At 43.9% G+C, this 24,781-nt stretch overlaps 1 protein-coding gene across 2 annotated transcripts; it reads right to left on the bottom strand.

Annotated features, from left to right (window-relative positions):
* Positions 1 to 6,724: 6,724 nt before the first annotated feature.
* Positions 6,725 to 23,626, bottom strand: LOC123051744 (ferredoxin-dependent glutamate synthase, chloroplastic). Of its 2 annotated transcripts, XM_044474714.1 has the most exons (33): positions 23,177 to 23,625; positions 22,150 to 22,462; positions 21,320 to 21,762; positions 21,039 to 21,170; positions 20,374 to 20,472; positions 20,193 to 20,263; positions 19,313 to 19,409; positions 17,976 to 18,068; positions 17,737 to 17,882; positions 17,033 to 17,192; positions 15,617 to 15,727; positions 15,324 to 15,539; positions 14,197 to 14,354; positions 12,981 to 13,110; positions 12,732 to 12,790; positions 12,528 to 12,633; positions 12,223 to 12,319; positions 11,507 to 11,622; positions 11,220 to 11,417; positions 11,001 to 11,111; positions 10,654 to 10,893; positions 10,275 to 10,373; positions 9,474 to 9,569; positions 9,192 to 9,389; positions 9,048 to 9,122; positions 8,791 to 8,919; positions 8,610 to 8,708; positions 8,259 to 8,401; positions 8,075 to 8,168; positions 7,761 to 7,999; positions 7,604 to 7,682; positions 7,409 to 7,492; positions 6,725 to 7,325 (listed from the first exon to the last, which is right to left on the bottom strand). In XM_044474714.1, exons 1-33 carry the CDS (start codon positions 23,396 to 23,398, stop codon positions 7,158 to 7,160), a joined length of 4,821 nt encoding a protein of 1,606 aa, XP_044330649.1. In that variant the 5' UTR covers positions 23,399 to 23,625; the 3' UTR covers positions 6,725 to 7,157. The 2 variants fall into 2 exon arrangements, with proteins under 2 accessions (XP_044330649.1, XP_044330648.1); XM_044474713.1 differs by having other exon boundaries at positions 9,048 to 9,389; positions 23,177 to 23,626.
* Positions 23,627 to 24,781: the final 1,155 nt, after the last annotated feature.

The following is a 24,781-nucleotide window of genomic DNA, read 5'->3' as shown; positions in this document are numbered from 1 at the left end:
TTCGGATGGCAATTTTAGTTGTTAAAAACGTCAGGGCAGGAGTGCTTGGTACCACACATGTGGCACTTATCATTTGGGCTTTTATAAGGGGTTTACCTATTTGCCGGCTCTTTTCATATTCTAAGCCAAAACTAGCCAATTATATATAAGTATTTGGCTTATTTTATTCCCTTTATTTGTTGGCTCTTCTCAGGTATGTTTGCATTAGATTGGTCTTCTTTTCATGCATGTACGGATTTGTTGCTCCTTTATCACCTGCGCATTGCAGAGATTACACCACTCGTTTTCGCCTTGGTTCCCAAGTGTCGTCGCAAGCGGCGAACAGTCTGTGAGGGTCTTCATCTTAGGTCTTGGGTCTGTGACATCCATGGTTCCCTTGGACCGCGGCCTTGGTTCAGTACATCGGCCTTTGGTGGCTTCTTTGTCACACTATCCTCTCTCCGGCCCCTGTCAAGCTTGTGTGGCGCTGGACCGACCCCTACATCTACTCCGCCGCCTTGGCATACTTCATCATGTTCCATGGATTTCTGTCCGACCCAAATTGGTGCTTAACTTGGAAGACGTGGGCTCCGCTACGCATTAAAATCTTCCTCTAGCTTGCCCTCCTGAAGCGATGTTGGCCCACCTACCCGCTTGCTTGTCGTGGCGTGCCACACCAGCCCCAGTGCCCCTTTGTGGCCAAGAGCCGGGGACCATCTAGCATATCCTTGTCGGTTGCTCGTTCTCCCACCAAGTTTGGCGCGAGATCCTTGCTTGGATCCGCTTCACTACGTCGCCACCGCAGCATGGCATCCTCCTTCAGTCTTGGTGGACTAGCAAGTGCGTAGCTGCGCGCTTGCGTTGCCCTTGTGCCTAAAAGGGCTATCCTCCCTCTTGCTGCTAATGGTTTGGTCCATTTGGCGGCACCGCAACAGTTGTGTTTTCAATGTTTTTTTCGAGAGTACGCCAATTGTGTACCTTAGCTTTATAGAAGAGAGAAAATAATGTACAAGAGTGTTACAATCCTAGCCACCAGTCACAAGCCAACTGAGGCCATGGCAAACTCCAACTCCACACACTATGATAACTCCTCACACAATGTTGTCAACTCCCCACCCACCCGCTGTCGCCCACATGCGCAGCTCATCAAGAATCCTAGATACTAACTCAGAGGCGGAAATAGATGGAGTCGCCGGGTGGAAGACTCGAGCATTTCGTTGCTTCCATAATTGCCAACACACCAGAATCACCAGGCTATCAAAAGCTTTACGGGTCTCCTTGCAAATCAGCTTTCGGGTGCTACCCCACCAAGATTCCAAGTTATCGTTCGCCACTGGCGCTAAGGTTGGCGCAGCCCTAACGCTGGTCAAGATCATGTGCCATACCTGTCGTGAATAGACACACTGGATGAGTAGATGTTCCACGTTGTCTTCCTCCTGGTCACACAAATAGCAAGGGGAGGGGTCATCCTGTAACCCATGCCGTAGCCTCCGGTCAGATGTCCAGATTCTATGTTGTATCGCGAGCCACAAGAAGATTTTGCAAGTGAGGGGTGCCCAGCATTTCCAAATCCATCGCGCGTAGGCCACCCTGATTGCACCTTTGAATAGCATTTGATAAGCTGAGGCCGAGGTGTAAACTTGCTTGGAGTTCCAGGGCCATATAGCCTCGTCCCTTTGGGTAGGATCAAGATGTGTTGTAATGGCAATCTCCCAGAGCTTGATTAACTGAACTAAATCGTCGGTGGTAAGCTCTCCTGAGATGTCCGCGGTCCAGCGGTGGTTGAACAGTCCATCATACACTGTCCGCTTGTTCACCGTCTGAGTGCGAACCTTGCTCCATATGCCCGGAGCAATCTCCTTAGCAGTTCCACCATCCATCCATCTATCCTTCGAAAACAACACCTTGTTGCCATCACCAAGTTTCCAATGCACTAGGCTGTCAAAAGCCCTCTGAACATGAGGATCGCTCGCCATCGGTAGCCCATGCCAAGGTCGGTTCGAGTCAGTACGTCTGAGCCACTCCCAACGCAATCTTAATGCCAGGCCTTGACGGTATAAATCAAGCAGCTCAAGGCCACCTAGGTCTTTAGGCCTGCAAACTCTTTGCCAAGCCACAAGGCATTTTCCTCCATGAATCACTTCCGACCCTTCCCAAAAAAATGCTCTGCACCGTTTATTGACTTGCTCAATTGCCCATTTAGGAGCATCTGCTATGATAAGATGGTGAGTGGGGCGCGCCATAACTACGTCATGCACCAGCACTAACCTCCCTGCCCTAGTGATCAGCCCTTTTTGCCAGCCTGGCATGAAATTAAGCACATTGTCCACAATCGACTGCCACTCCGAGCGCGTCAATTGCCATATGGATAGCTGCAGCCCCAAGTACTTGCAGGGAAAAGACTCCATGCTCCAGGGAATGGCACCCTCGACCAGCTCCTTGTCACCATCCTCATCTCTAATCATGATGGCCGTGGACTTAGAGTAATTTATGTTCAGGCCCGAAGCGATCCCGAATATGTGCAAAGCCTCCTTGACAAATCTAAGATCCGGAATGGTTGGTCTAACAAATAATACGACATCATCCGCATAGATGGAGAGTCTTTGCATGGGGGTGCAACCCGGCATCTTGCTCAAGACTCCACTCTCCTGTGCTCTTGTGATTAGGGATGTGAGGACATCCATGGCAATAACAAAAAGCAACGGCGAGACCGGATGTCCTTGCCGAAGCCCTTGAGCATGAGAGAATTTTTGCCCCGCATGTCCATTAACCACCACGCGTGAGCTGGCCGTAGAAAGCAAGATCGTAATCCAGGACATCCAAGTGTCCGAAAACCCCTTGGCACGAAGAACCTCGAATAAGAATGGCCAAGATAAGGTGTCGAACGCTCGCGAGATATCCAACTTGAGTAAGACACCTTTTGCTCTCCGGCGGTGTAGGGATCTAGCCACCTGTCTCACTAGCAAGAAATTGTCGTGTAGATTCCTCCCCTTGATGAATGCCGATTGGTTGGCGTGGACGAGCTCATTCATGCGCGGCCGCAATCGATTTGCGAGTAACTTGGAGCCGATCTTGGGCAAGCTATGAACCAAACTGATGGGACGGAAATCTCCCACACGACATGCGCCGGCCTTCTTAGGATAAGAGTGATAAGGGCTTGGTTTAGTCTTCCAAAGCCACGGCCATTACCAAGAAAGAGATGGTGGATGGCGGCAAGCAAGTCTCCTTTGATAGTGCTCCAAGCCTTTTGAAAAAAGAGGCCAATAAACCCGTCCGGGCTCGGCGCGATCCGCTGGCATGTCCTTGATCGTGGCCCAAACCTCCTCCTCCGTAAAGTACACGTCCTGATCCAGCAAGTCCACCGGCTGGATCCCTAGAAAATCTAGATCAATGGTGTTCTCGCGCCCTCTTGCCGAGCCAAGCAAGTGTTTGTAAGTTTGGAAAAAGATTTCCTCCTTGCCGTGCTGATCCGTGATAAGGTTACCATCATGCATGATCGCCGGTATAAAATTTTTTGTCTTCCTGCCATTTGCCATGAGGTGAAACAGCTTGGTACTAGCATCTCCTTCCTGAAGCCATCAAAGTCGTGACCTTTGCCTCGCGATAGTGCGTTCAAGAGAGGCAAGGCCGAGCGCTACAAGCTTGAGTGTTCGACGCAGCCAAATCTCCCCAACCGATAGCAAGCGTCGTTCCTGAGCCACGTCAAGCTGGAAGATTATCGAGTTAGCCATCGCGATCTGCAACTTGACGTTTCCAACCTTCCTTTGTCCCCACGCTGTTAAATACCGAGCAGCATTTCTAAGCAGTGCATCGAGTCTTTTGAAAGGATCATGAATATTAGGGTCACACACCCAAGCCTCCTTGACCGCATCGTCAAAACCCTCCAGCCTAGTCCAGAACACCTCGAATCTGAAACGTCGTTGCGGGTGTATATTCTCGTTCAAAGCAAGATGCAAAGGGCAGTGATCCGATGCCGAAGTTGACATCGCTTGGAGCAGGCAGTCCGGATAGTCAATCTCCCAATCCACCGAAACAAGCGCCTTGTCTATTTTAGTGAGGGTAGGAACTTCCCTTTCGTTGCTCCAAGTAAATGCACGTCCATGCATGTATAGCTCCTTGAGCCCATTGCCATCCACAAATTGGCGAAATTTGCGCATCATTCTCCTGTCCAGATGCGAGTTACTTTTGTCCGAGGCTTGGAGTATCATGTTAAAGTCCCCAATCACCATCCAAGCACCCGGACACAATTCTCTTCTAGCTGCGAGCTCCTCAAGGAACAACATCTTGTCATTGTCCTCCTGAGGTCCATACACCGTAGTTAGCCACCAAGGCGTACCGTCGACGGGGGTCACATACCATGTTACACAATGCGTGTCACGGACGCAGTTCGTAATGCTCACCAACATCGAGTTCCAAGCTAAAAGAATCCAACCCCTCGTATCTGAGGCCGGTAAGTAGAAAAAACCATCGTACGACGGGCCAAGGCATTGCATAATCGTAAAAGTATTGATACACGCTAGCTTAGTCTCCTGAATACAAAACATAGCCGGGTGCGTCGAGTCCGCAAATTCACGCAACGCCTTCTTCTTCGCCGGACTGTTCAAGCCACGCACATTCCAGCACACCAACTCCAGTTTGATCGACGACATGATGTCCACACATGCACCAACGCTCGCCAACTAGGCAAGCAATGCCACCTTCGGGGAACCTCCTGGCCAAGGTCAAAAGGGATGGCCTTGCCAAAAATCGAGGCAATTGCACGTAGCTGCGGTTCCTGTATGGGAGAATCGAACATCTGCCTGAGCTGTGCATGGGTCTCATCGGTAACCGCCAAGCCCTCTGGCGTGATGCCTAGCGCTTTAAGAAGAACCGTCTCAGCCGTCGTTGCTTTAGACTTCCGTGGCGCGTTCACAGTCGCAGAACGAGTGGTACGGCGAGGTGTGTACTCCAATCCAGGACCCTTCCCACGCACAGCTTCAATCTCCTTGAGAAGCGGTGTGTTCAATGTGAAACTCCCTTTGTACGTCGTCTTCTCTCGCTCATCCAGGACGAAGCTCGTCTGTGGTTCAGAGCAGGTTTTTTTGGCTTGGCCAACATCTTATCTAAGCAGTCTGCATGCGGTAGTCATGTCCTATTGTAACTCCCCCACTTCCCACATGTAGTCTCTCCCATACCTGCTAGGACTTCCAATTTTGGATCGTTAAGCGGGTTCTGTAACTCTCTCCCTACTAGCAATGGAAGATACGCAAGCTTTGCGTATTCGCGAAAAAAGCGCCCAATGCAAGATCGTGCAGTCGGAGATGTGCAAGCTACGTGACATAGGTGAGATGGTGTCCATGATCTCCATGTACTGAACCCCCCCCCCCCCCCCCGGCAACAATCCCTAAGAGCATCTACAAGCACACCATGCCCCTATACATCTGCCGGCGTGACCGTGGGCAGCGGCGGTCCAGCCCTCAAATGTCCCCATTTGCAACCATCCTACTTTTGAAACCTCAAATCCATGCAAACACATGCACGTTGATCATCACACACAAACAATGAGTAGCACACACATACAAATTATTCATACATAAAAATACATAATTCAAACATAGTCCAAACATAAAATTTGTTCATAGTGCATAACTGAAACATAAACAGCATAGTTCAATGATTTCCAGCGTGGATCCACATATGCTCCACAAGATCACTGAGAAATTGTATGTGTGCTTGTTGATCTTGAAGTTGTCGATACATCTCAAGAAAGTTGGCACTATGCTCCGCCTATTGTTTTGGTACGTGACCTGAACTCTGGGCTTCTCAAAATCATGCATGCGGGTTGCCCCTTCACCCTCATCCTCAACAATCATATTGTGCAAGATTACACAACATGTCATGAGTTGTCAAAGTGTCTTCGCTTTCCCGCATCATTGCAGCTCCACAAACAATACACCAACAAGCTTGGAGCACTCAGAATGTTCGCTCCACATCCTTCCTAGCACCTTGCACTTGTGCAAAGAGACATATTTTTCTATCATGGGGATCCGATATAGTCTTCACAAACGCCGTCCATTGAGGATTGATGCCATCGGTAAGGTGCCCCTTATTGTAGTTATGCCCATTAACGGTGTAGTTGTGGAGTGAAGCTTCTCCATCACAAAGTCTCTTAAACAAAAGACTTCAACATACGATGGTGGCATCTGATGGCGGTGATCTTGTCCGTCGACGGCATGGGCAGTGGAATTGCTGATTGGGGTGGTGTTGTGGATCAGGATCGGGGACAGCGGCGGAGCAACAATGGCGGCTGAGCTACAGTGCCATCTATGCGGACGAGGCAACCCTTGCGGACCCAAGTGTCTCTATATCCGCCCCGGAAATGGACAAGGTGTGGATAGTACCGGTCAGCAAAGGCGTCTAGGCGGAGTTTGGCTGATCCGATTAGGTGGCGTTTTTCTGATCGTACAGGCCACCCACACGAATCGGACAGGCCACCCAGACGATTTGGTGTGGATATAGGACGTCCGATCGTAGATAACAAACCACCTCGTTGTATGGCTAGTCCTCGAGCTGGGCGCCGCGCTGTCGGGTGAAACCTAGCCGCGAGCTTTCCGGCTCTCTTCTCACACGTTGTCAAACCTCAAACCTCGGTGACGCTGGCGCCATCGAGTTAATAATGGAAATCGTTAAGAGTTCGCTGACGCCCCGTAGAACTTGAAAAAAGAAAAACAAGTTCCACCAATTGTCGACACCAGAGAAGTCCTACTTCATCATAAACTTTACTTATTCTGTACTGAACTACAGCACATGCAACTCGCATGCCTAACACAGGACGGGTATAAATATAAGAACTAATGTGTGCAGAACAAAAAATATAATTACACAGGCGAAGCCAGGAATCATGTACAAGAAAGCAGCAGTTCAACAGGGGCCGGGCCTTGCAGCCTAGCGTCAGCGAACCAATTTACAGGGGTGGTTGGTTACCTAGGCTGCAAGAGCGTGCAGAAGAATCCTCGACGGAGTCTGCAAGCTCGTTTCCAGAAGATGCCTTGGACAGAGCTTCCACAAAATTGCAGCCTTTGGTGACGTTAGTGCTTCAGAAGGACCGCGGTCTGAGAAAATCACTTTCAAGTATCGCAGTAAGAACGCTTTCCCTCCGTTTAGCTTTGGTCATTTTGGCGATTGGGCTTTGGCTAGTATCACTTAGCAGATTGTACTGCTGTTTTTTGCCTGGCAAGTACTCTCTCAAACTCAGCACAAGCTTCTGGTGAGTCTTCTTCGCTGGGTGGCACCAACTGCCAGAACAGTGGCAGATATGCCTCCCATTCGCTCAGAATTTTAGCGCCTTTCGTGCTGCCCGTTTTTTCCTATAAAAGCGACATCCAAAATATGAGAACATGGGGAATGGCCAATTTTGGCACAAAACTGTCAAAGAGTGCACTAGACTTACAACATAGGCCTCAATCAAGCCCTTGAGCTGCATCTGCCCAGCGGGAGCATTCACTCTCTGCATCTTGACAATCTCCTTGTTTACCTAGTAAAACACTTGCACGTTATGATCTTGAGATTTGAATCCAAGGCTTTCACTAGATGTGCATGCTACAGGGCAGCTGAAGGTATAGCTACAGATTCCAAATTTGCATACCTTCGGGACTAGTGTATCATCTTCATCTAACATGTAGGCTAGGCCACCGGTCATTCCGGCTGCAACGTTTCTTCCAACTCTGTGGATTGAGAAATATATATCAGGACAAGAAGGGTAATAATACACAAAGTGGGGAAAATGCAGACTGTGTACTTACTTGCCGAGTACAACTACACATCCACCGGTCATGTACTCGCAGCAATGATCTCCTGTGCCCTCAACCACTGCTTGCCCAAGAGAATTCCGAACTGCAAATCTTTCTCCTGTCTTGCCTCTCACAAATACTTGACCACCCGTAGCTCCATACAGACAAGTGTTCCCAACTATAGCAGCATCCTCAGGAACAAATCCTGTATCATCTACAGGAACTACAACCAGCTCTCCACCCGCCATACCCTGTGAAAATGAAATAGAAGGCATTATAAAGCTGCTGGTCAGACAGTATTTTCAGTCCAGTTGAGCATTTAGTACCTTCCCCACATAATCGTTGGCCTCTCCTACTAGGCGAACATTCATGCCAGGTGTCAGAAAACAACCAAAGGACTGTCCTGCACTTCCGGTGAACCTGAAATGTTTGAAATTGTTTATTTCCTATCTTCTCATAATAAAAGTTAAAGGGCACAGAATTATGCAGACAAGAAAGTAGTTGACATACGTAATGTTCAGCTGGCCTGCAAAGCCTGTATCTCCGTACTTCTTAGCAATGACACCCGCTACACGGCCGCAAACAGCCCTATCAACATTATAAATTGGATATGTCTTTGAAACCTCTTTCTCATTCTCAATTGCATCGGATACCTGCAAAATGTCATTATATAATTTAAGTAATGCTGCATACAGCAGAGCTTGGTTCCTAACAACTATGCATTTCACTTTAAGGCCACAATATCTATTGATCAACGTCACAGTTCTTTGTTCCCGAGCAAAAAAAAATATTGGGTGTACACAAATCTGCTCATGGCAGGTGCTAATCGATGTAACTAAGAAAAGCTATCAAAAACATTACCTCAGGATCTGCAAGGATTGTCTCATCAAGGACAGGGCCATTAGAATGGACGTCCTGGCTCCTTATCTGAGAGCTGCTCCATTTGGGTAATCCAGCATTCTGAAACGAGAACGCCGATAAATATAACAAGATAGGCATGAAATGCCAATAACTCAAATGAGAATAGCTATCAACTCCATACCATTAATAGGTATGCAAGATCAATGTGCTGCGTTTTCACCAAAGAGATATGTTTTGGCTTAAGTAAATCTGTCCGCCCAATTATGTCATCCAGTTTCTCATAACCCAACTGGGCTAATGTGGCTCGTACCTGGAACAGAAGCATGAGTACTTTAAATATGAGTCATGGTTACTCCAAAATATGCATGACCAAATTTGCAAATCAAGCACAGAAAGAGGTTAACAGAAAAGGCACTAGTGATGCGAGTGACGCCATACCTCCTCTGCAACAAAGAGGAAGTAGTTCACAAGATCACCAGGAACACCAGGGAACCTAGCGCGTAGCTCCTCTCTCTGCAGGAGCATAGAATGTAAGGTATAGCCAAGCAAGACAAATAAAAATATCAATTCTGCTGTTACTACCTGACTAGCAACTCCAACTGGGCAATTGTTTGTGTGGCAAATGCGTGCCATGACACATCCGGTAGCTATCATAGCTACAGAACCAAAGCCATATTCATCAGCACCCATGGCAGCAGCCAAAAGGACATCTAGGCCACTCCTGAATCCACCATCCACCCTAAGTACCACCCTCTCTCTCAATCCATTTTGTATGAGTGTCTGAAGGAAGCTAACTAGGCTTAGAACAAAGAAAGTGATTTGGTATTAAAAACTGATTATATCAAGCAATTAAATGTAGAAAACCTGGTGTGTTTCCGTAAGACCAAGTTCCCAAGGACCCCCAGCATGCTTGATTGAGCTAATTGGGCTAGCTCCAGTACCACCATCATGACCTGATATCTGTATAATAAAATGGCATATTAGATCACCAAAATATGTATACTAAACCTCTAGTTCACCCATGAGTACAGTAGACTTTGGATGAAACCACTCGCAACAAATTAAATAAGATATCATAGCATGGTTTCTCTCAATGATGTAACAACCAACAGGTTTAGTGTACTCATCCAATTCATCATTAAACTAAATTGGCGTCTTCATAAGTCATTGCTTACCTTATGGTGTCTGTGTGTGCAATAAACATTTCTATATTTCTGGAATTTGTGTGTTCTGGGAAATTTTACTAGATTTCTGGGATTTTTTCCCCCAAAAACTCTGACAGATTATTGCATATAATTCACTAAAAAGTGATGTTTGTCTGTTACAGGACAAGTGCCACTATAGCAATGTCTAACAACTGGCTATCCACAGGGAGCAAGAAATTCATATTTCATTCAAAAATGAACTACAATAGGAAGGTCTATCATCGTGAACATCAGACAGCAAATGTCACTATCTGCAGCATGAAATAGCAAAAGGTGGTTTACGCAGCCTCATGAGGGCCAACTTAGCAGATAGCACCTTACAGCAAAAGGTTAAGGGTACAAAAAAAATGTAAAATAACACTAAACCACAGAAGCATAGCCACTTATGGGATACAGATCCACGTACAATAATTGTATGAGCTAAATCAACGAGTTATTAAAATTTTGATGTTTAATCTACCTGAATTACGTCTGCATTTGCCTTAGATACTCCAGAGGCTACAGTTCCAATTCCTGCTTCAGCTACAAGCTTTACCGACACCTTCGCTTTAGGATTGATCTGCCCAGTCAAATATGAATTAAATATTTGATTAGTACCAATAAATGGATTTCCTTCTCAAAGAAATCAATAATTAAACAGCACTGCTAGTTGACATATAGGCAGCTTAAGGACTCTAATTCTTATGTGACACGCATAATTTATTTTGAAGCTAACATATAGGCAGCTGAAGGACTCTAATTCTTATGTGACATACATAAAACTTATTTTAAAGCTAGCAGTTTTCCCTTAGCACCAACATTACTAGTTGATATTGTATAAGTAGTTGTGCAAAACAAACCTGATGTAGGTCAAAAATTAGCTGCGCCAGATCCTCAATAGAATAGATGTCATGGTGTGGTGGTGGGGATATCAGAGGAACACCAGGTTTGGAGTTTCTCAACCGAGCTATGTATGCGCTGACTTTTTTGCCAGGAAGTTGACCCCCTTCACCAGGCTTAGCCCCTTGTGCAATCTTTATCTCAATTTGTTCGGCATTAACTAAAAATGTTGGTGTAACACCAAAACGTCCAGATGCAACCTGTGAAAGGATAGTACATATGAGAACCAACTCAAATATATGAACCAACTCAAAATTATATATAATAGCCAAGGTAAAGTGCAAAAATAAAGCAGTTGATGCTGCACCTGCTTAATGGCACTTGTGGCGGTGTCCCCGTTCTGAAGACCTTTTAGATGAGGAAGTGTCGAAGAATACCCATCAACAACATCTGTAAGGGGACTCCAGCGGATTGGGTCCTGCAAAAGTAAGCAAATCCATAAGCAGCTCTATGTTGCAGTTTCCACTGGAGCCGCTTGACATAACTAAATAGCTTTATTCTTCTAATGGATAGTTATAGGACCCACCTCACCACCTTCTCCTGAATTAGATTTCCCACCTATCCTATTCATTGCAATTGCAATAGCTTCGTGTGTTTCTCTGGAAATAGCGCCCAAGGACATTCCACCTGTGCAAAAACGCTCAACGATAGAGGTTGCAGGCTCAACTTTGCCAATAGGAATAGGCGTCCGTTCACTCTTTAGTTCTACAAGATCTCGAAGAACCTGCAGCGTAGAAGATATGGTAAACCAAAGGTGATAACAAAAAATTCTACAGGTTGCCCACCTGCTAAGTGAAGATAAGCACCACTAACATTGACAGGACGGCTTGCAAGATGTTGTTGGTAGATGGTATATGCATTATCACTTTTTTCACGAATTGCTTTGTGCAGCAGCTTTGACATCTCAGGATTATTTGCATGAAATTCACCTATTCAGGAAGCAAAAGGCACCATGTTATTTCAGTAATAAACAGTAAGATAATATTGCACTGCATATGATCTGACAAATTTATTAAAATGCAACTCCTTCAGCAACAAGAAGTGTTTTAGGGAAGAATCAGGAGGTATTGTCAGTATTCATTATATGGACATACCTTTAGTACCTATCACGCTAAAAAAGGTAAATGGATTTAGCTATCACGTTAAGATGTAAGCATTTTTTATCCCTGGTTGGCTAGGACAAATCCGAACATTTGCAATCGTGCACCCCTGAAAAACAACACCCAGAACACCAATGGCCCCTCCAGTACACCACCTTTTCAACAAAACAAATTAACTAGAGACGACAGGATCCATGAAGACACTTTGCTATTGGTGAACCAAAAGTAGGACTCACAGGAACATAGATTTCTCAAGTAGTTGTGACCTTTGTATGTGTTGATTGCACGTACAATTTGCCGCAACCAGATCTCAGGTCGTTAATTGATGTCATTTTAATTAAAAAATCATATTGGATTAAAATTGGCAGAACACAGGCACCCAACTCACAAAACCTAACTTTTTGTTACAGCTGATGAAAGAGATACTACCTCCAGGTCTGGATTGGATGAATCCGAAGTTTTCCAGCCTCTTTGCGGTATCTTCTGAGAAAGCCCTCACCCAGAATGATAGTGTTTCTCGGCCCAGCTTTACAAGAAAAGGATAGAATAAAAGAAATGGAGAATTGTCAGTAGGTAACAGTCTCAAAAGAGATAACAAAGGTACACGAAGCAACTCAGGTGTTAATCTATTCAAACACTCTTCTAGACAGACGATGTACCAGGTCAACAAGAATATCAAAACCAAAAAGAAAGGTGTTGAAAAACTCATGACTATATGCATAATTGTGAATTACCTCATTAAGGGTGAGTCCTCCAATTTTCGATACACTCCCACAGAACGCAAGGTCGACAACTTCTTGGCCAAGACCATATATTTCAAAGATCTGAGCTCCACAGTAACTATCCAAAAGATGTGGACCCATTAAACAATTGCAGGAAGTACTTCAGCATACTGGCACCATTATTAAATTACACTGGATGGCAAAGATAAGACAAACCTTGAGAGCAAGGATATGCCCATTTTTGAGAGTATCTTGAGCAGGCCAGATTTTACTGCCTGAAAAACATAAACCAATTAATAACAGATGTAAAATGGAACACAAAGATCACACTTGAACGATCGACTACAGCATTAATGCACAAATGTAGTACTGAGTCCAACTATGTTCACACACGTAGGGGCAGCAGCACAACAACATGCAACAAACTAGTCAAAACTCACAACTTACAAGCCATAGAAATCATACCTTGATAAAGTTTCTTTGAGCCTGCTCGATGGTCACTGTGGGCATCTTGCCATTTCTCATCAAATTGACAGTTTTGTTGCTCAGCCTCCATTGCCGGCATGTTTCCAATGCCAGATATGGGCATATAGCACTAATGTGCAACATAAGAATGAATGTTAGTAAATCTAGCGACTGACACAACATTGTAACTTGAGAACTAAATAGTTCCTGGAGAATTTGCACAGCTGAATATAAGTTCTAACTACAAGTTGCTGAGAACCAAAGGAATGATTGGATCTTCAAGAAATCCCTCCCAATAAATAGGTTCTAATTTGCTAATTTAAACTGGAACGAAGTCCAATTCCTCCTATCTGCTTCATCTAACTGAATTATTTTTATCCTTTCTTCCTCTTAACTTGGTACTTCTTTTGGATGATGATTCATATTTCAGTAAGGCTCCTCCTCTACCATTTTTCACAGAAAAGAACCACACAGAAGAACTCTCTTAAGGGTATTCACATTGTTTGTTAACAGCTTAGTATGAGGACTTAAGTTGTCTTATGTTCTAATTCATTCTGCAAGTCCAAACTGCATGCCCAGTTTCCAGAGGATATCGACTGCTGATTCACAATTATCGTTTATACCTCAGTTCTACGCCAATTGTCGAAGGAAATACTTGCCAAATGGCTATGGTGCACTAGCTTGAAAAGGGAATTTGTTTCTTCTGGAAAAAACTTGAATCAGTTTGATGTTTTATCAAATACTTCAGTTGATAATTTATTTCGATGCTACTCCCAGAAGATTTGCTATGTGATCCTGGAATAAGATACTCCATCCATCCATATATATAGGGCCAAATGCGTTTTTCGAGATTGCTTTTGACTATTGACAAGATTAATAGTATATGAGATGTATAATGTGAAAATTATACCATTGGATGCTCCTCTCACGTACGAATTTGATGGTAGTATTGGATATCTGAAGACAGAAATCATAAATATATATTGCAAAAAGTTGACATGCGAAGACATAAGCAACCAAAAGTGCTGAATGACATTAGTTCACCTTGATTGTATTGTATGTATTCAACAGCCATGCTGGTTTAATAATCATGTTCATAAACTAACACAGTGGGAGTTTATATATTCATCTATGCTGGATCAGAATGTCAAGTGAAGCGAACATAAGTAATGATCTAGCTGTTACTAAACAATCTTCTTCAAAATATAAGTCATACCTGGCTCCATATCCTATCAAACAGGCAAACTGATGGGTGCTGAAACACTGGGCAGTGTCAGCAACAATTGAAGCTGACATGCGGAGGCCATTCTGAATCAAATGCTGATGGATGGCACCAACAGCTAAAAGTATTGGGACGGCAGGCCGTGTTGGTTCCTACATCATACATTCATTTAATTGCAATACAGGAAGTGTGTAAAAAAAATAGATGATTCTATCTCCGTAGTGTATTGCATTGCAGAAGAGAGATTCTGAAGTTGACAAAAAAATAATGGCTTCATAACCTAGCACTACATCGTGATGTTTTCAAGTAACTGTATGTCAGGAAAAGTAATGTCTGTATTTTCTGGTCACAAGACCAAATAGTTTAGAAGTGGAATCATATTAGTACTAGATATGGCAAGCAATGTCATAGACAAGAAGCTACCATGTACATCCACATGCATCAATCATTATAGGCATATCATATTGATGCGCGGGTGTCTTATATTATTTTGCACAATTATGTGTACTAAATTGTGACAATAAAGACATTGTGATATCCAAGTGTCCAGTTTGGTATAAATTAAATTTCTTAGGTTAATTTTTGGATAAACTGCAAAAGACAGGACTTGAACTCGAGACCTTAGGTTCTGATACCATGTCAAGATTCATGCACTAGCCAACGCAACCAAAAGTCCGAACTAGGACAGGTCGCGCGTTAAGCGCCGCTGTAGTCCAGCCCTTCAAATTATATAGATTGGTACTATCATATATGGTGAATAGTGCTCCTGGTGGATGCATAATTAGACAAAGGTAGCCCATGAATAGTAACTAACTGACACTTGTCAAGGAACCAGTAGATCATTTTGTAGTACTGTACTGGTGCACCATAGATGTAGATAGTAAGTATACATGTATTTGGATCTGGTACACTTCTAGAAATCAGTATTGCCCATTATGCAGCGAAGTAAAAAATAGTTTAAGTTCAAACCAAGCACATTCACTGCTTCTCTACCCATTGAAAAAGAAAGGTGAACAAGAATATGAAAGCTACTTGAAATATAGTTCGAGTCTATAAACAAGGAGCATAAAGATTGCTGTGGATATCTGTGTTAACACATTAAGAAGTCAGAAGCTACTCACAAGCGCTTCAGAACGATCGGAAAGCACAAGAAGTTGAGAGCCACTCCGCACAGCAGCATCAGCTTCTTCACAAAGAGCCTTAATTGCGTTCTCAAGGGAACCATCTAGACCTTTACGGATATTGAAGTATGTCGAGAGTACTTTGGGCTTTAATTTTGGGTCCTTCAATAGTGATTCTAGTTCACCTTCATTCAGCACAGGACTTGATAGGGTAACCTGAGAAGTCAATAAGATGATATCAAAATATTGCCCCAAGAATACAGGTCAAATCATTACCTTAAAAACTAACTAACCTGGTCAGCATTTTCAGGGCCAACCTCCAAGATGTTGCCTCGTTTACCAATGTTAACTTCAAGAGACATGACTAAACCTTCTCTGAGTGGATCAATTGCAGGATTTGTAACCTAGAAATTGAATGAGATACAATCATAAGACAAAGCAGTCATGACTTCGATTAATAAGATAATTTGTAAATGAGGACCCGTTACTGCTGTGCAGCCACGGTGCGCCTGCACACTGTTCATGCAGGCCCAGCTGGTGCAGTATTAGTCTAAAAAGCACGGACACGGGGACGGAAAGACGGGGATACAGCATTTTTCAAAAACAGTCATTCGGGGATACGGCGGGGTATATAAATATATAGAAAAAATACTAGCATGTAATAAAGATTTAAAGATAATTTTTAGATCAGAGATTTTGTACTGGATATATGATTTTTGTAAAGGAATTACTGGATATATGTTGCCTCATTTCTATTGATAAAAGACTTTGGGGCAGCCCATAGTCCATACGAACCCTCCACTCAGGCCCATGTAGCTCTCCACTCAGAGCCCATATAAGGTCCAGTTCCTGAAACCCTAGACTAGTCAGCTCCTCTCGCCGTTCTCTTCTCGTTTCCTCCAGCCGCCTGAGAGCTGCAGAGAGCAGAAGAAGAAAAGACTGCGCCGCCGTTTATATCTTCTTCCTTTCTGCTGGCTGCAGTCCCCATCTTTCTCCCCGCCCGGTGCCTCTTCCTTGTCCTCGAACACCTTGCCATCTTCCTCTCTGCTTGATGGATGTTCTTCGTCGGGGGGAAAGCTGGGCTTGGGGGAAACGGCGGCGGCGAGCCAGCGACCAGAGAAGCGAGTCCAGGCAGCTGCAGCCTTATCCACCGTATCCACACCTTATCTGCCGTATCCCGATTTCTTTCCCCTTTTTTTAATTCAGAAAAGATGGGATACTGCAGGATACGTGTATCCCGGCGTATCCGCGCGTGTCCCCGTATCCCCCCGTACTAGGACGGCAATTCGGCAGTTTCTGCCGTATCCATGCTTTGTAGGTATTAGTTGGCAATTAGAGATCACACTAATTAGCTCCCTTGTTTGTTCGGTTTACTTCCTTATTGATAGTATCATATGTTGTACTTAGATTTACACCTCCATATAGATATACACCGTCTAAGGTATGTTTCTATGAAGATGGAGATTATTTCTTAGGGGTCAAATCAAGTCATCCTATAACTGAATGGATTGAAGATTGGATGGAATTAGTTACTCCAAAATAACCTTGGAATGTGACTACGCAGATGTGATTTTCCCAACTAACTGTACTGTGGATAAGAATTTTTTGGCAAGGACTGCCAATATCGTGCAAGTATTTAAGAGTAATAGAGGAAGTTTCATAACCTAGATTTTTTGACACTATTACTGAAATGTTAAGGATTTACTGACCTGTGCAAATCGCTGCTTGAAATAATCAAAGAGCATGTGTGGCTTTTGTGACAACACGGCTAATGGAATGTCATCGCCCATGCAAAATGTTGGCTCCTTCCCTTGTGAAGCCATTGTTTCAATTACCATTTGCACATCTTCACTGGAATAACCAAATGCCCTAAAAATATAATAACATTAAATTAAACATCAAATCTGACTGACCATCTAATATCTCTAATTCTTACAATGTCTGAAACAACAACATAGGTAAGTTGTAGACATGGAGCACACGTGAAAATCAGCCACATTCTTTGGCAGTATATTTCTGGGCATGACATGATCATAAGTAACATTTTTGGGGTTTATCTTCTGAAATCTGAAAAAAAAAACTAATGCCCTATACTTCTGTATCAAGCTAGGTTTACTTCAGACATCCCATAATATAATCTGTGGAAATCTTTTTGATGGACACAATATGTTGACCCAAATGATTTTATGTATATAGTTTAAAAAGGTTTACATAACCCAGAAAGAGCAAAAGGCATTGCAATATACCATCACTGAAATAGTCAGCCACAAGTCCACAGCCTTCTCAACATAAGCATCAGGCATATTGCTAGACATACATACATACATTCTAACTCTTGGAACAAACATAAGCAAATAAGTACAAGGGGAAAAGTAAAGAGGAGTTCAATAGAGCAATATTTCATGGTTCTTACTGCTGATGTCTCAAAATTGTTTCATTGTCCATGACAGGAGAGGATTGGAAGTTGACAGGCTTTATTGAACGTGTACTTTCTTGCAACCAAGTTCCATAGGGTTTTGCTGAAGCCACATTCTTCTTCACTTCTGTGTTTTCAAGGACCTGGGATGACTCGTGAGGTTTAGAATCTACATTTTAGAAGACTCTGATGATCAAAGGCGAGACAAGGAAAAGATTGTTTTATTCTATTCTAACCTGACCAGTCTCTAGGTCAACTGTTATCATCATTCCAGGACCCAATCTTCCTTTCATTACTACCTTCGACTCATCCATCGGTATAACACCAACCTGTAGATTTTCATTAATACAGCTAGTCAGTTGGTGAGAATCCTACAAAGTAATACTTGCCAAACTCTTGTAGAACATTTGAGAATGTTTCCACGCAACAACAAAAAACAAACATTTGAGAATGTGATCCAAGGTTACTTCGTCAACTATTAGCATATAGTTAAATGACATGCTTTTAAAATAATCAGATCAGATTCAACTACACAAGAGATGGTCAAAGGTATTACTAGAGTATAAATTCACATCTAATAAGCTAGACTAGTCAAACTACAACCATAAGAAGCATCATGTATGGTAACTAACAGTTTTATCTTTTACTCTCTGAGTATACTCATCAGCAGAACAAAGGATCTGGTGTGAGGGAAGTTTATTTAAGACAAAGCGAGCATAAAAAAATTAACTTCCAATCTTGGTACTGTGTACTCTCTAGTAGGATGGAAGTACTGCACAATATGAGAGAACAAGCTGAGAAGTGTACCCCAAAAATACGTTAAAATGTCAAGTTATTGACACATGCCTACATCCAAGTCAAGTCTTGCAACGCAAAAAACAGATTGATAAAAAAGTACTCCCTCTGTCCCGAAATGTAAGACGTTTTTTGACACTACGGTAGTATCAAAAAACGTCTTACATTTTGGGACGAGGGGGGGGGGGGGGGGGCTTCTAATCTTGGTACTGCACAATATGAGAGAACAAGCTGAGAAGTGTAGCCCAAAAATACGCTAAAATGTCAAGTTATTGCTACATGCCTACATCCAAGTCAAGTATTGGAACACAAAAAACAGATTGATATATCTAAGTTTACTCAAACAAAGGTTTACACGATCTGGCACCGTAGAATGAATTTGTAGCCACAAAGGCAAGAACAGAAACCCATGTAGGATCATTGAAGCTTGCTGCCACAAATGCATGAGCAACATAGCATTCAAAGAGCAATCAAACACTAACAAGTAACTTCATAATTTTCCTAATCACCTAGTGTAGCTGTGAGACCTAACACTTCAACAAATAGGCACAATACTTACTGAATATTACATTAAGTTTAGCTTGTGACATCTGAACTCTGCGATTTGGTATAGAAGGATGTCAGTATATCTGCAATAAGTTATTGGCAGATAAACCAAATGCTCCAATTTCAGAATTTCAAAATGGACACTTCACTAATATGTGATATAAAATCGCTCTACGATTACATTGTAACCAAACAGGAATTTCAGACAGTAGAAGAAGTAACTTGAACCTACCTCAGATGCAACATAAACAAAACCATCTGATGTTTTCCAATAGCGTGCTGGACGCAGCCCATTTCGATCAAGGCATGCCCCTACCGTCCTTCCGTCACTACATAGAGGTATACAAAAGAGAACATGTAAATCTAGCCCACTCTGTTGCAAGAAATTACTCAGTTGGGAAAAAGCAGCATTTGGATATCTTATGCTTTAAATAACACGGCACAGCGGAAAAATTACGGCTATTTTCCCTACTCTGTTTGAAGACAAATACATGTTTGGAAACTTCTCATTCAGAGGTTTCAACTTCTACGACTAAATATTGTCCACAACTTGTGATGCTAGCACATACCCATCTCTGTGTTCTGATTCTCTCTTTGCAGTGAAACACCTAATTGCCGTATCATTTAGTTCCTGCAGTTAGGTATATACTAGCTCCCTTCCCCAATACATGCCATAAGCACACAAATTTGGTTCCTAATTACAGGTCAAACTTAAATGTGTTAAATAAAGGCTATACGTACTTAAGCCTCGAAAAACTAGCTATGACTCCAAGATAAGTTTGGGCCACTGTTTCCTTGTATAGTTGTATTCCCTAACATTAGCCCATTTCTGATGTCACTTATTACAATTGAGTAGACTAACATGCCATCCCAAGAATAACAAGTAACCCCATGAAAGGGAGTAATGTGGTCTTTCCTATATGTGCCTTGGTTGTTTTGCAAAACTTCTAAATGACAGCTATTCAGAAACAGAGGGACAAAGTGAGAAGGAAGCAAAACCTGCTAATGCATGAAATGACTTTAACCAAACTAGTAAAGAAACTGTCTTCACATCAGAAAATAAAGATAGCAAAAAATATAAAACGGCAAATCACAGATCGACGAGATATTACCTAAACAAAAGTAAAGCAGGCCCATCCCAAGCCTCCATTTGACCTTTGTAGTATTCATAGAAGTCAATTACCTAAGACACAAACCAAGAGAAGCTTCAATTGGACACAATTGTTTGCATAAGTTAATATGGAAGGGACTTCATGCATGCCCACAACATATGTTCACTAATGCATCCCATACCTCCGGGTATTTTACTGATAATGTCGGATGGTTCTTGTATGCCTCGGGGACGAGCATCATCATAGCTTCAGCAGGACTTCTACCACTTCTTAACAGTAACTGGTGCAAGAAAGGATGTGATGACTCAACAATTACATACCAGTAATTAAGGTAGAAATACATACTCAAAATAAAGGCGGGGTTATGAATAGCATATATGATTTGTTATGCACAGTGAAAACAGATAAGTCAGATTGCCACTTGGCAACAACTGCATGTTTCTAGCATTAAATCGAGTGGTCAAGGTACCACTTCGCTATCCAAAATTTCTTTGCTTCAAAATAGCATAAAAGATGCATGTATGTTTGACAGTTTGAAATTTATGGAACTACTTATCTTTTTTAGTCCCTTTCATCTCTGTAAATCAAGGGTGCAGAAAATAGTCAAGTTAAAGTGACAGCTTATTCAGTACCCATTAAAAACCAAATTGTTAATCTCTTGTAACATCTTGACAGATGTCTGAGTTATGTGTCATTAAGCATGTTCAACACAGCCTAGAAGGCCTTGGAATATTCTAGTGGTGACAAGTATGCAAAATCGTGTGAATGGCGCGGTTGTATGGACAAGAAGCAAAATAAATGCATGCTTTATGTTACGATATTAATGAACGGTGTGCAGTCTCGTACTTCAGCAGCACTGTCAAGGTTTGCTGAATCGGATGCTTTAGGGTCACCAAATGGGCGTAGTTCATTCTCACGGCCTCGCCATACAGGAGACTGTATTGTGGCTTCCCTTGATCGCATCCAGTTCAAGTTTCCCTGCAAAGAAAAGGAACGCTATGAGTAATGCCCAAAGTATGCCTAGTTTTCAGTATCAAACATTTGGCGAGCAACAAGGAAGACACTAAACAATAATGTAAGATACAGGGAGTAAAAATTAACAGTAAGTTGAAGAAGTTCATGTGAACCTGTATCGTGTTAATCTCTCCATTGTGTCCAAGCAACCTCATTGGTTGTGCAAGAGGCCATCTAGGGCTTGTGTTGGTACTGAATCTTCGATGGTATATGGCAAAAGGAGATTTGTACAGTTCATTCTTAAGGTCCAAATAGAACTGCCCAAGAACCTCAGATCGAAGCATTCCCTTGTAAATGATAGTTCTACTTGACAAAGAGCAGAAATATAGTTCATCTGCCCAACTAGCAGATTTTGTAGCCCTCTCTATCAGCTTTCGGCAGATGTATAATTCTCTCTCTATGTCATCAGCGTCATCTTCTTTCGCAATTCTCACAAATATCTGGAGTATATTAGGCATTGTTTCTTTTGCATTGCGGCCTACCACTGATAGATTGAAAGGAACCGGTCTCCAGCCAAGAACCTCAAGGCCTTCATCTGTAAAAACCTTCTCAACAGCTGCAAAATGAATAGACTCTTAGGAAGCTATGTGTGTTGTGGTACAGTGGAGCTGAAAAAACACATGTGTAATCTGACTGTCAATACAAAATAATAAATTTCCTTTCGGAAAGTTCTTATACCAAGGGCATAAACTTTTCCTGCAAAAGAACTTTCCAACCGTAGGTTTCAAACACCACAATGGCATGGCAACCAAAGTATGGCAGCATTACAAGTCCGAAGAGATCGGAGTCAGATTTACTAGGACATGCATCGCCAAGCAGAAATCTCTAACCATATAAAATTAGGAAGTGTCGTACTTTAAAGATGAGATCCCAGCAAAAGAGAAAGACAAGAAATGATCCACAATGGGGACAACGTATGGTGGTTAAGCATCAGAATCATTACCAGCTTTTGCTTCTGCCATAGAATTCTCGTTTTGTGGAAGGAAGACCATGCCTACACCTGTATGTGTTCTTTCAAAAGGAGCAAGCCCTTCCTTGCTGGCCCAGTCATCAAACAAGTCCCATGGTATACCGCTCATCAATCCTGCCCCATCACCAGAGTCGTTGTCGGATCCACAGCCACCACGGTGCTCCATACACCCAAGAGCTGTAAGAGCATCACGGACAACGTTGAACGAAGGCTCATTACTCAAGTTTGCGACAAACCCAACACCACAGGCTCCACGTTCTGCTAAGATATCGTTCAAATCCGCAGCCTGACAGAAAAAAGCAATTCCTAATGTCAGATATAAAGCACAGCACATATGGTTTATTATTACTCATAACTGTCACAGCTCACAGGTCACAGCCCATTCAAACGCATTCCAGAACGGAAATGGAAAACTAGTACTAGTACGTTGCAAATTCTCCACCTATGCATTACACAATGTCGTACTCCTGGAACTTGATCGTGATTAGTACCTACCACCACAGCTGTCACCTAACCTTTCATAACCACACACTTGTTTATTGCACCCGCATTTGCTGTGTTTTGTGCACTTGCTGCGCTTTGTACTTTAAAAATCCCATGAAAGGAACACCACATAACAAAAGCGATAGTATGCAAGTGCATCATCATGAGCTAGAGACCTAATAAAACAAGCACATGCAATGAACTTTGGAGTCAACACATAGAACCTTATCGTCCGATACAGTAATCAGGAGATACCTGGGTCTCCTGAATCCTGATCTCCCCCAAATTTCCCAACGCAGAAATTTGGCAACCGTATAGCTATCAGAAGCATATTACAGTGCAAATACATAAATAAACTATGATCCGTCAAAACAAGCCATGGCCCGTGACTTCGTAAATAAACCAATCTAGCAACCGCACCAAACAATCCAAACCTACAAAAACCCCAACCCCCGAAACCAAACCCAATCGCGAGACGAGCACTTGATCGGCGGGTGGGGAGCAGAGCGAACCATACCTCCTGCGCGGGCTTCTGAGGCGCCCGGCGGCGCGGCAGGTCGAGCACGGCGCGGGCGGAGACGGCCCAGCTCCGCCGCGTGGCCGCGAGCGCGGGCGCGCGGGCCCCTCTGGCCCGGAGCCTGCGGGCGGCGGCGCGGCCCGCGAGGAGCAGCGGCGCGGCGCGCGGGAGCGGGAGCAGCGCCGGCGGCGGCGCCACCGCGCGCGGGAGCGTGGCGGCCATGATCCGGTCAGGTCACGCGCGAGTCGTCCCTCCTCCCCACCTACCGGGACTCTAGCTAAACAGCACCACCACCAGTCCGCCACCACCACCACACGCGGCTGCGGGGGCGCGCGGCAGCGCGATAGATATAGGAGGGGCCGGCGCTCGCGTGGTGGGGAGGAAATGCGGAAGCGGACAAGGCCGGGATCGTGTGGAAGAGGAGAGGATAGGGCGCGGGGGGGCGGGGAGAGGAGGGGGGCGAGGGGTGGGTGGGCTGATGGGGGTGGAGCGGAGGAGAGGAGAGGAGAGGAGTAGTTTATAGACGGCGACGAACGAGCGCGGCCCGGCTTGCTGCTGCGGCTGCGCCTCTCGGGCGCACGGAGAGGCGAGCGACAGGCAGAGGCAGGGAACCGCGACCGAGCGAGCGGGCGAGCGGGGGCGGATGGATCAGGAAAGGGGCCGCCGAGTGAACGGGAGGGCGAGGAGGGGGGGTGGCCGCGGTTGGGTTTGTGTGGTTTTTAAAACAGGGGTGGGGCTTGCGGCGGCTTTTGGTGGGGCCTGGGGGGATTGGGGGGGGCGCGGAGGTGGCTGGCTGGGATTTTGGACTGGGGTTTAGGGGTTTTGACGTTGCATAGGGGTGATTATTGGAGCGTGGGCATCTTCTCTTCTCAAGGAAAAGATTATTGGAGGGGGCAGTGGACCGCAGCGTGATTCATGTGTGCTGGTCATGCGAGATCCAAACATGGCACAAAGTACTGGAGGTGGGACCATGGCATGTTTTGTGTTTCCTCACTTTGTTTGGTTATTTTTGGTCAGTTGAATGAGGAATTCACTTGTCGTGTTTTTAGCTGATGCATATGTAAACATGTTATATGGTTTGTTTATGTATTTACTGTGTCTAAATATGTTATGATGTGTTTGTCTTTATTGTGTTTTTAACGAATGCATATGTAAATATGTTATGGTTTGCTTTTAGGAATCAAATAAACATTGTACATGTTTGCGAATCACATTGCACGGGTTCTTTGTGACACTCAAATGTGACCAGCATGAAATGAAAGTCTCTCACACGCGACCAAAGTAAAGTCAGTCATTCTCTTGCGCTGATGGGTAGAACATTGCCGAAAACTGTTGTGTGGTTACGTTCTGCCGTTGATGATGTTGACGTGTTGTGTCAACAAGATTGTAATGACTCCGGTTGATTCATATTTTTGTTTCATTAGCAAAAAAAAAGTAACCCGCACCAACCACCTCATGCGTACACATTACCATGAATGTTTGTTGCCACGCTTAATGCGCTCTTGTGTATTTAAAATGTTGTTGGTAAAATGGAAACTTCACTAAGCTTTGGACCTAGAGTGGTGCTATGTGAACGACAGACGACACACGGTACTTGCCCGATGG

The sequence above is a fragment of the Triticum aestivum genome, chromosome 2D (genome assembly GCF_018294505.1).
Source record: "Triticum aestivum cultivar Chinese Spring chromosome 2D, IWGSC CS RefSeq v2.1, whole genome shotgun sequence".
In the NCBI taxonomy this organism is placed as follows: domain Eukaryota; kingdom Viridiplantae; phylum Streptophyta; class Magnoliopsida; order Poales; family Poaceae; genus Triticum; species Triticum aestivum.
The sequence above is the reverse complement of the archived record's forward strand: the minus strand, read 5'-3'. Positions and strand labels throughout refer to the sequence as shown.